The sequence below is a fragment of the Haliotis cracherodii genome, unplaced genomic scaffold (genome assembly GCF_022045235.1).
Source record: "Haliotis cracherodii isolate W230 unplaced genomic scaffold, xgHalCrac1.p SCAF_3, whole genome shotgun sequence".
Lineage (NCBI taxonomy): Eukaryota > Metazoa > Mollusca > Gastropoda > Lepetellida > Haliotidae > Haliotis > Haliotis cracherodii.
In genome coordinates, this window is record NW_027266286.1 from 6,228,754 (window position 1) to 6,239,281 (window position 10,528).

General features: G+C 42.6%; 1 protein-coding gene across 2 annotated transcripts in view; it reads left to right on the forward strand.

Annotated features, from left to right (window-relative positions):
• Positions 1–10,528, forward strand: part of LOC139474261 (lysine-specific histone demethylase 1A-like) — a 29,823-nt gene extending 19,295 nt beyond the window's left edge. For both annotated transcript variants that reach the window (XM_071257191.1, XM_071257192.1), the window contains exons 12-18: positions 1,118–1,191; positions 1,988–2,136; positions 4,486–4,581; positions 5,820–6,022; positions 7,459–7,701; positions 8,136–8,217; positions 8,902–10,528. In XM_071257191.1, coding sequence (XP_071113292.1) covers positions 1,118–1,191; positions 1,988–2,136; positions 4,486–4,581; positions 5,820–6,022; positions 7,459–7,701; positions 8,136–8,217; positions 8,902–9,125 — 1,071 coding nt within the window. In that variant the 3' untranslated portion in view covers positions 9,126–10,528. The remainder of the gene's footprint in view (positions 1–1,117; positions 1,192–1,987; positions 2,137–4,485; positions 4,582–5,819; positions 6,023–7,458; positions 7,702–8,135; positions 8,218–8,901) is intronic.

Here is a 10,528-nt window from a genome sequence, read left to right on the forward strand (position 1 = left end):
GAACTCCAAGATCTCATGCAGCCTGTAAGGTGAGTGAACTCCGAGATCTCAATGCAGCCTGTAAGGTGAGTAAACTCCGAGATCTCATGCAGCCTGTTAAGTGAGTGAACTCCCAAGATCTCATGCAGCCTGTAAGGTGAGTAAACTCCGAGATCTCAATGCAGCCTGTAAGGTGAGTGAACTCCGAGATCTCAATGCAGCCTGTAAGGTGAGTAAACTCCGAGATCTCAATGCAGCCTGTAAGGTGAGTGAACTCCGAGATCTCAATGCAGCCTGTAAGGTGAGTAAACTCCGAGATCTCAATGCAGCCTGTAAGGTGAGTAAACTCCGAGATCTCAATGCAGCCTGTAAGGTGAGTGAACTCCGAGATCTCAATGCAGCCTGTAAGGTGAGTAAACTCCAAGATCTCAATGCAGCCTGTAAGGTGAGTAAACTCCAAGATCTCAATGCTGCCTGTAAGGTGAGTAAACTCCAAGATCTCAATGCTGCCTGTAAGGTGAGTGAACTCCGAGATCTCAATGCAGCCTGTAAGGTGAGTAAACTCCAAGATCTCAATGCAGCCTGTAAGGTGAGTAAACTCCAAGATCTCAATGCTGCCTGTAAGGTGAGTGAACTCCGAGATCTCAATGCAGCCTGTAAGGTGAGTAAACTCCAAGATCTCAATGCTGCCTGTAAGGTGAGTGAACTCCGAGATCTCAATGCTGCCTGTAAGGTGAGTGAACTCCGAGATCTCAATGCTGCCTGTAAGGTGAGTGAACTCCGAGATCTAAATGCTGCCTGTAAGGTGAGTAAACTCCGAGATCTAAATGCTGCCTGTAAGGTGAGTAAACTCCGAGATCTCAATGCTGCCTGTAAGGTGAGTGAACTCCGAGATCTCAATGCAGCCTGTAAGGTGAGTAAACTCCAAGATCTCAATGCTGCCTGTAAGGTGAGTAAACTCCGAGATCTCATGCAGCCTGTTAAGTGAGTGAACTCCCAAGATCACAACGCATTCTGTAAAGTGAATGAACTCATATCTCAGTGCAGAATATAGAGAGGAGGTCTCACATTGTCCATCACTGTTTCTACACCTTCAATGTTATTTTCAGTAATCATTTTTCTTTGTATGTTTCGACAGGAATTCGAACTATTTCAAGCTCAACAGAAAGAAATTGAAGAAAAATTAAACGAACTTGAGTCCAATCCACCGAGGTAAGTTTAATTCTGTCCCCTAATATTGGTTGTACAATCTCAATAAAATATTTCTGACAAGTTAGGCAAGACCTTTTCTGATTTTTTGGGTGTATGGATATTCAAGAGGGATTTGCGACTTAAAGAACACAAAGCAGCAATCAGAAAATATAAGGTTTATCTGTGTAGACAACCTACAGCTTTACCTGTCTGCATGAAGATAAGACCACCCCTCCATAGCATCAGGTGAACTTCCTAATCAGCGTCAAGACATTTATATTCTCGGTACAAGTCAGCAGTGCTGTCAGGCCTGCCTATCTGGTGGCATGGGCAGATGATAAACACTGTACCATTATGTTGTTGTGGATATGTTCTTCTCCCTGTTGTTTCTGAGCCCACCATACAACCCAAACCTTTCATTATTTCACACAAAAAACATTGGAAGTGTAATGATTTTGTTTGTTGTTTAACTCCGCACTCAGCAATATTCCAGCTATATGACAGCGGTCAGGAAATGACTGAGACAATCCAGTGATTGATATCATGAGCATCGATCTACGCATTTGGGATATGATGAAATGCATCAACCAAGTCAGCAAGCCTGACCACCCGATCCTGTTAGTCACCTTTTACGGCAAGCATGGGTTGCTGAAGACCTATTGTAGCCCTGATCTTCACGGGTCAGGAGTGGTAAGACTGGTGTCTATTGTTTTCACAGAAATCAAACTTTTTTATTTAATCATGCAAGGGTGTTGGTGGATATGGATGACTGATGTTGGTGTTGGAGAGGTGATGCAGTGGTGTGCTTGTGTTTCAGTGATGTGTACCTGTCGTCTCGAGACCGCCAGATCCTGGACTGGCATTTTGCTAATCTCGAGTTTGCCAATGCGACACCACTCACGACTCTTTCACTGAAACACTGGGACCAGGACGATGACTTTGAATTCTCAGGAAGCCATTTAACAGGTATCGTGCTGGCATTTTGTGATTGTCACCATTTTCATTTCTTTCATTTCTGTCATGTAGGTTTGTCTGTTGCCAACATTTAGCATTCAAAGTGAACTGGGTTCAGATCTAATATTGCTATACTGTAAATTAATTCTAAAAATGTGACTGTTAGTAGCTGGCATTAATTAAATGTCGCATTTTTATCATGCATTTGTCATCCAAATTCGCCATCCAAACTCACTGTCAGATGTCAACAACATTGATATCGTCATGCAGTGTCAACAACATTGATATCGTCATGCTCACTGAAGCTTGTCAGATAGTCCAGACTGGTGCCACACATGCAAGACAGTTTCTTTGTTCTTGGCCACTCACAGTGATCTTGAGCTGACACGAATGAGTTCATCCTGTCTCTGTTTTTAATTGTGAGAAACATATGTGGGGCCTAGTGTGTTGTTTCAATGACAGCATCAGCTTGTAAGATGTGAGATGACGGCAGGGTTCACCCCAATAGCAATCAGTGGTTTGGGTTTTTTTATCATTTTTTTATATGTTTTTTTGTCATGCTTATAGTAGTATTATCCAGTTTGAATTCAAAATTGGAAGTAGGGTGTCTCTTATTAATAAAGTGACACATTTTTGTTTTGATACTTGTGTATGCATTAATTTCGTGGCACATTAATTTCATGATTTACAGTATTTGACAGTATCACCAATATTAATTAAGCCAAATTTATTGCCCAAGAAATATTCATTGCCCAAGAAGCAGTCACATGTCATTTGACAGAAACGCTTATTGACTCCAAGTGAGGTCTGATTATATGTTGAATCGGCTCTATTTATTATGTAATTAGGGGGGCACGGGTGGCCCAGTCGTCTAAGGCGCCGCGATTCGCTGTGCAGAGTTGCATTCCTTGGGCACGCCAGAAACCTATGATTGTGGGTTCAAATCCCGTTTCGCCCCGATTATGTTTCTAGGTTTGTCAGCACCATACCCGTGCTCGTGGGTTTCACCGAAGTGGTAAACGTCTGAGACCTGCATCACTTTGGGCTTTCCTCCCACATTAAGCTGACACGCCGTGATATGACTGGAATACTGTTGAAAGCAGCGTTAAACCCAACTCACTCACTCACTATTATGTAATTATACAATTATAAACATTACATAAGGTCAGTACCTGCTGTTATGTACCAGGAAAAAGCTATATCAACCTCAGACTTTGTCATTGTTCGAAATTGCTTTATGGGGGTCCATTAGATCTTTCTATGAATTCAATAATTGTACGATGTCATTGACGACAACTCTTTGTTTACACTGGTTCCATGCAGATACTGACACTTGCCATGCTTAAAATGCATCTGCAAATGTCGCCACTGTGTAAATACAAGTTGTCATCTGTGACATAACTTGTTATTGTTTTAACCAACTTCTCCTGTGACAATCAAATAATTATTCTGAAGGCCCCAGCCATCTATTTGCGTAGCATCTATAGAAGAGACTTCCTGTTTTTTATGTAGACTAGGTGAGTGAGTGAGTGAGTGAGTTAACATTATTCCAGTTATATTGCGGCATGTCAGCTTAATGTGGAAGGAAAGCCCGAAGTGATGCAGGTCTCAGAAGTTTACCACTTTGGTGATACCCACAAGCACGGGTATGGTGCTGACAAACCTAGAAACATAATCGGGGTGAACCGGGATTCGAACCCACAATCATAGTTGTGTAGACTGGAGTCTGTGATGGGGAAATGTTTCAAGATAATAACCAATAAATACACAAAATAGACTCAGGCATAATAGCAAACCAAATATAAGGTTATGCTGAGATTTGAGGCGGTGGGGTGGCCCAGTGGTTAAGTCACGTAAGTGTTTGCTTACCATGCCCACGGCCTGGGTTTGATTCCCCGCATGACTAGCATGTGTTCAGTGTCCTCTGCTAGGATATTGTTGGAACTTGCTAAAAGTGGGGTAATGCCTCATAATTGCTCATTCGCTTCTACAATATGAGGGGCACGGGTGGCCCAGTCGTATAAGCGTCCGTAAACGCTGTGCAGAGTTGCGTCCCTTTGGCACGCCAGAAAGCTATGATTGTGGGTTCAACTCCCGGTTCGCCTCAAGGTTTGTCACCATCATGTCACCATATCGAGCTTTTGGGTTTCAGCTGTAAGTATCTGAGACATTCATCACTTCAGACTTTCCTCTAACATCAAGCTGACGCACTGTGATATTACTGGAATACTGTTCAATGTGTCATTAAACTCAACTCACTCACTCTGATATTTGGAGAACCAAGTGGTGAGGAGGATAGGATGAAGTTGCTGCAGGTTCATGAATTATCTTTCAAATGGGTTCTTTATATTCTCTCTGCAGTACGGAACGGCTACTCATGCGTACCTGTAGCTCTGGCTGAAGGACTCGACATCAAGCTCAACACTTCAGTCCGACAGATCCGCTATACACCACAAGGTAGGGAAGTTTATTTACACAGCTTTCTATCAAAGCTATAGATATGTATCCATTTGAAATCGTTCTCATAAACACAAACCAAAATTATACCTTTTTTATTTACCCATAATTGGTCACGTTGAAGTACACATGTTCACTCTGAAGGGAGGGGAGACATATTGTTATCGGTTCGATTCCCGTTCAATGTTCTTCACGGAAACTTTGCATATGCATTGCTCAAAAGGTACCTTTTCCTGTATTGAAATTTTTCTAAATTGTATTTTTTTTTTTTCTATAGAAACAATTTCGACTCTCAAACAAGGCTAGGGTTTGTTTCCGGGCCATAACTTGAAAACCTTCCTGCATTTTTCAATGCATGTGGACTGCACATCAGTTTAACTATTTTGCAAACTTAACTTTTGCTATTTTGAAATTAGTAATTTTGTTACATTTCGATGGAAACAACTTGGACTTTGTCTCTATGAACTCTAGACTTCGTTTCCAAGCCATTACTCTCAAACTTATAACTATTTTTGCATGAAACTAGACATGTGCAATGACCAAATGCTCAACTTTTGCCTTTTCATATTTTTCAATATTTGTTTTCCATTTCTTGTGTTTTCCATGGAAACAATTTGGAAATTCTTAAGAATCTTTCTCCTATGCATAAAACTACTGATTGTTGATTATGGGTACATCTACTAGCACAATACAATCTATCACCCAAACGGCTGTTACAAGTTCAGTAGTCTTGACATCTGCCCACTACAGGAAGTCGACATTAGCCACTAAGAAAGCAGCTTTCTTAAGCATTGCGGCACTAGTTTCAAATTGGCGACTTCCATTCCAGAAAATGTGATCACACAGTTTAGGCTGTGGTTTTCCCAATGTGTTGGTGTTACACTGCAAAACATTTGGCACGATATGATAATGGGGTGGTTAACAGTCATTGTTCCCCCGACCGAGTAGATTGTGTCATTAATCACTGGTTTGTCTGGTCCAGACTAAACTGTTTACAGGAATTCGGAAATGTAATGCAGCATTAAACAATACAGAGCTACTGGATATCTACTTGAAGTGGCATTTAGAAGTTAGTACGATGAACAAAGGAGACAGGTGTATGGATATACAACTTCTTTATTACAATGAGTGTGACGTTACGGTGTAGATACTGACAGTTATCAAGCAAGTAGATATCTTGCCTGTCATTGAGACTACCATATCCTGATTCCATGCGATCGGTGATTCCTTGACTCCAGGTGTGGAGGTGACGACGGGTAACTCTCGGGTGAACATGAACCCTCAGACCTACAAGGCGGACGCGGTGCTGTCCACGCTGCCGCTGGGGGTGTTGAAGGAGAGCATGAGGAACAGCGGCATCAACAGCCCCCAGTTCCTGCCTCCGCTGCCCGACTGGAAGGCTGCAGCCATCAAGAGACTGGGATTTGGTAACCTCAACAAGGTATGTGTCACTTACAGGTCCGTGGTGCCATAGTCAGTGTTTCAAATAAGAAAAATGGCCATCAGAACCCACAGACTTTAGAAGCTGCAGGCTCTGATTAAAATAACTGCAACTTATTGTGACAAATAAATCGACACATGTATATACTGCGGGCAATAAGGACTGGCACAAATTTGAAAACTACAGGCCCGACATGAGATCCTGACCAAGTTCATAATGTTTTTATCGAATCATATCCCAAAACGACAGGAGGGGAAATAAAAAATTAAGATGTCTTTTTATATTTAAAAGAATCTATGATGATACTTGTTACTGCACAGTGCTCATATGCATATTTCTTGTGTATCATACACACCAGCCTTTGGAGAGAGGAATCATACCCTTTTTGCTTGAGGAGGTCTTTGTTAGCAGGCAGGAGAGAATAAGGGGTTGCCATCTTGTGTCCTGGGTGGTGCTGTGTTTTGACCACAGCTGGGGCGGTCAGGTAGCCTAGTGGTTAAAGCGTTCGCGCGTCACGCCGAAGACCCGAGTTCAATTCCCCACATGGGTACAATGTGTGAAGCCTATTTGTGGTGTCCCCCCACCGTGAAATTGCTGGAATATTGCTAAAAGCGGCATAAAACCATACTCACTCACTCACTCACTCACTCACTCACTCACTCACTCACTCACTCACTCACTTTGACCACAGCTATCATCTCTGTTGTGTCATGGGTTGTGCTGTGTTTTGACCACAGACTAACACTGTCATTTGTTGTGTCGTAGGTTGTGCTGTGTTTTGACCACAGACTAACACTGTCATTTGTTGTGTCATAGGTTGTGCTGTGTTTTGACCACAGACTAACACTGTCATCTATGTTGTGTCGTAGGTTGTGCTGTGTTTTGACCACAGACTAACACTGTCATCTATGTTGTGTCGTAGGTTGTGCTGTGTTTTGACCACAGACTAACACTGTCATCTGTTGTGTCGTAGGTTGTGCTGTGTTTTGACCACAGACTAACACTGTCATCTATGTTGTGTCGTAGGTTGTGCTGTGTTTTGACCACAGACTAACACTGTCATCTGTTGTGTCGTAGGTTGTGCTGTGTTTTGACCACAGACTAACACTGACATCTGTTGTGTCGTAGGTTGTGCTGTGTTTGGACCACAGACTAACACTGTCACCTGTTGTGTCGTAGGTTGTGCTGTGTTTTGACCACAGACTAACACTGTCATCTATGTTGTGTCGTAGGTTGTGCTGTGTTTTGACCACAGACTAACACTGTCATCTGTTGTGTCGTAGGTTGTGCTGTGTTTTGACCACAGACTAACACTGACATATGTTGTGTCGTAGGTTGTGCTGTGTTTGGACCACAGACTAACACTGTCATCTGTTGTGTCGTAGGTTGTGATGTGTTTTGACCACAGACTAACACTGTCATCTGTTGTGTCGTAGGTTGTGCTGTGTTTTGACCGAGTGTTCTGGGACCCCAATGCCAACCTGTTCGGACACGTAGGCAGCACAACAGCTAGTCGTGGTGAGCTCTTCCTGTTCTGGAACCTGTACAAGGCGCCGGTGCTGCTGGCGCTGGTGGCTGGCGAGGCGGCAGCCATCATGGAGAATGTCAGCGATGATGTCATCGTGGGTCGGTGCATCGCAGTCCTCAAGGGCATCTTTGGCAACAACGCTGTACCTCAGGTAAACACTTGATTTTTTAAGCCACACTAAAGAATTTACATGCAAATGTTTCAACTTAACCAGAGTTACAGCAAGGGAATCTGAAAAAAAGAGATCAAGATTGAAATAAGTTCTTCCCTTTGACAAAAAACAGCGATAAGTGTCTGAGACTGGCAATTGGTAATTTCTAACACAGGACCTTGAGATTTACAGAAAATGTTGTAGCCGCCATTACCTTTGGTAGGATGTAACGCTTATTTGTATGGGAGCCCAGTGATTAATGTGTTTCCTTGTTATACTAAATACCTGGGTTTGATTCCCAATCTGGTGAACATGTACATGCAATGGCAGAATGAAAGAACAAAGACTTTCTGACTAGAAGAATTAAGCTGCGTTCCTCTGAAAATGTAGTAGTTAGCTTCCACACATGTGACTGTATTTCCCTGGTGTTTCAGCCGAAGGAGACGCTAGTGACCAGGTGGCGAGCTGACCCTTGGTCAAGAGGCTCGTACTCCTATGTTGCAGCAGGATCGTCAGGTGAGCTACATCCTATCATTTATACTTGGATTTGGTGACAAAATAACTTTTCCATAAATACTTGGGAGAAACTTGTTTTGCATCATGTCTTAGAACACACACCCCACCCCAAAGGAAAATTGGTCGCTGTACATGCTCGATGTCATAAACAAATGTGTTGTGAAAATAATTATTCATTTTCAATTAAACGTTCTATTTCTAACAAAAATCCTCATGGAATGGGGACCGCCTCCGTGGTCTAGTGGTAGAGCATCTGCCCGACCGCGTCATACCAACATACGTTAAAAGATGGTACTTGTTGTTACCCTGTCTGGCGCTCGGCATTAAGGGGCTTAAACAAGGACTGGTCGTCTCGAAGTCAGTATACTGTGTCTGAGTGGGGTATTCATGTTAAACTGTGGCATGGTATCTCAGTGGGCTAGCACTATAAAGTAAGTACAAGCAGCCACACACACACATACATGCATGTCGCTATTTAAGTGCAATAATCTTAGATGCGACATTAAACCCAATTTCACCTCTCCTAACCTCATGGAATGGGACATTGCTCATGATATTAATCACTGGTTTCCAATTATTTACAGGCCTCTATCAAAATGCTGAAATATTGCTGAATGCAACATTAAAAAAAAAAAAACAGTTTTTAGACAGTATTGTGACATATATTTTTTCTGTTCTGTCCAGGCAACGATTATGACCTCCTTGCCACGCCAGTGTCACCACAACAAGGAAGTCTACCACGTCTATTCTTCGCGGGGGAACACACAATCAGGAACTATCCTGCGACAGTGCATGGAGCTCTGCTGAGTGGACTGAGAGAGGCAGGACGGATAGCAGACCAGTTTCTCGGAGCCCCCTACGCCCTCCCGACGCGGCCCCCAGCAGCGCCACCTATCACCACCTCCTAGAAACATGACCACCGCCACCATTATGTTCATGTAAAGACTCCATGTCTGTCAGCAGTGTCGGGCACAAGGGAGTATAGCTTGGTACTGCCTGATCGTGGGAATTCATGTGCGATGCCTTGGTGCTCTCTCAGTGACATTGTCAGCACTACTCGGGAATTCAAAGAAACTTGAATGTGGTCGACAGATCATCGCTAGAGTTCAAGAACTCGAAATGCAAAATTTTACATCTGAGGATGACTTCTTAGTACCCATGTTGGTTGCATAATTAAGTTCTCATACATCTGACTTATATTCACCACCTTCAATTTCCATACATTTAAACTCAATTTCCCTTCACGGAACTACAAATTTCAATTCATTTAATCTTCAGATTTCCATAAATTAACACAGTTTCATGTACAAGAACTTGGAGACGTATATATTTAAGGTTTTGTCTCCACACACACTGATATCTGAACATCCTTTCTTGTCAGTTCTTGTTAAAGGTGTAGCTTTAGAGAAGCCAGTCAGAAAGAAGTGAGGAGCATTATCGAGGACAATAGCTGGAAGTACCTAGTTTTTCTCAGTTGTCTGTTGCGAGAGTATGACACCTGCCTATGGCCGCTGTTGGATAGGCATGGCATGATCACTGGACCACCAATCCTTTAGTAGAGAGTGCTGCAGCTAAGTTGGTTCACTATGACCATTGTTGTCTTGGAGCCAGCTGCAACTTCAGTTACCCACGATTAGAAATTGAAAACAACTGGTTCTCAAACAATTGAAACATTGAAGCATTTTCTGTTTGAAAACGTGATATGGGTTCAACATATTCAGGGTTTTTTTCTCTAAGATTTAAATAAAAGGCTTTATGCAGAAAGGCATCTCCCTGCCTCATATGTAGATAGTAGCAATTTGAGAGTTTGTGTTCAGTTTACTTTGCGCTGTACATAATGCTGTGTGAATGTGGGAATGATTCACAATGATTCATGCTCATAATTCAGTTCTCATGTGTATAAATTCCATTGAATCATGTCAGGTCAACATCCTATACAACGATGGCAGCTAACGCAAAGGACTCGACACATTTTCCATCCTCTTTGGTCAAGGGTCTGTTTCTGTTCCAGCAGCTTTCACCCGTGATCTCAGTCTTGAGTCCAGGTCTGCAGTTCCTGATTGGAGAATGTATTAGTAGTTAGCCAACAATACATTCTTTTTTCGTCTGCAGCAGGATTTAAATTACCGTATTCAAATTGAAGTTCTGGGGCAAAAGAAGTCCCAATGTTCATTGTAAGAAATATGTAGGTCACTAAGGTGACAATGTTGCGTGTGTGGTCTGGCAGAATGTGTGTCATCATCATCATCATCATCATCATCCTCTAATGTTAACCACCCGTGTGCGTGGAACGTGGCTGACTGCAGCACTA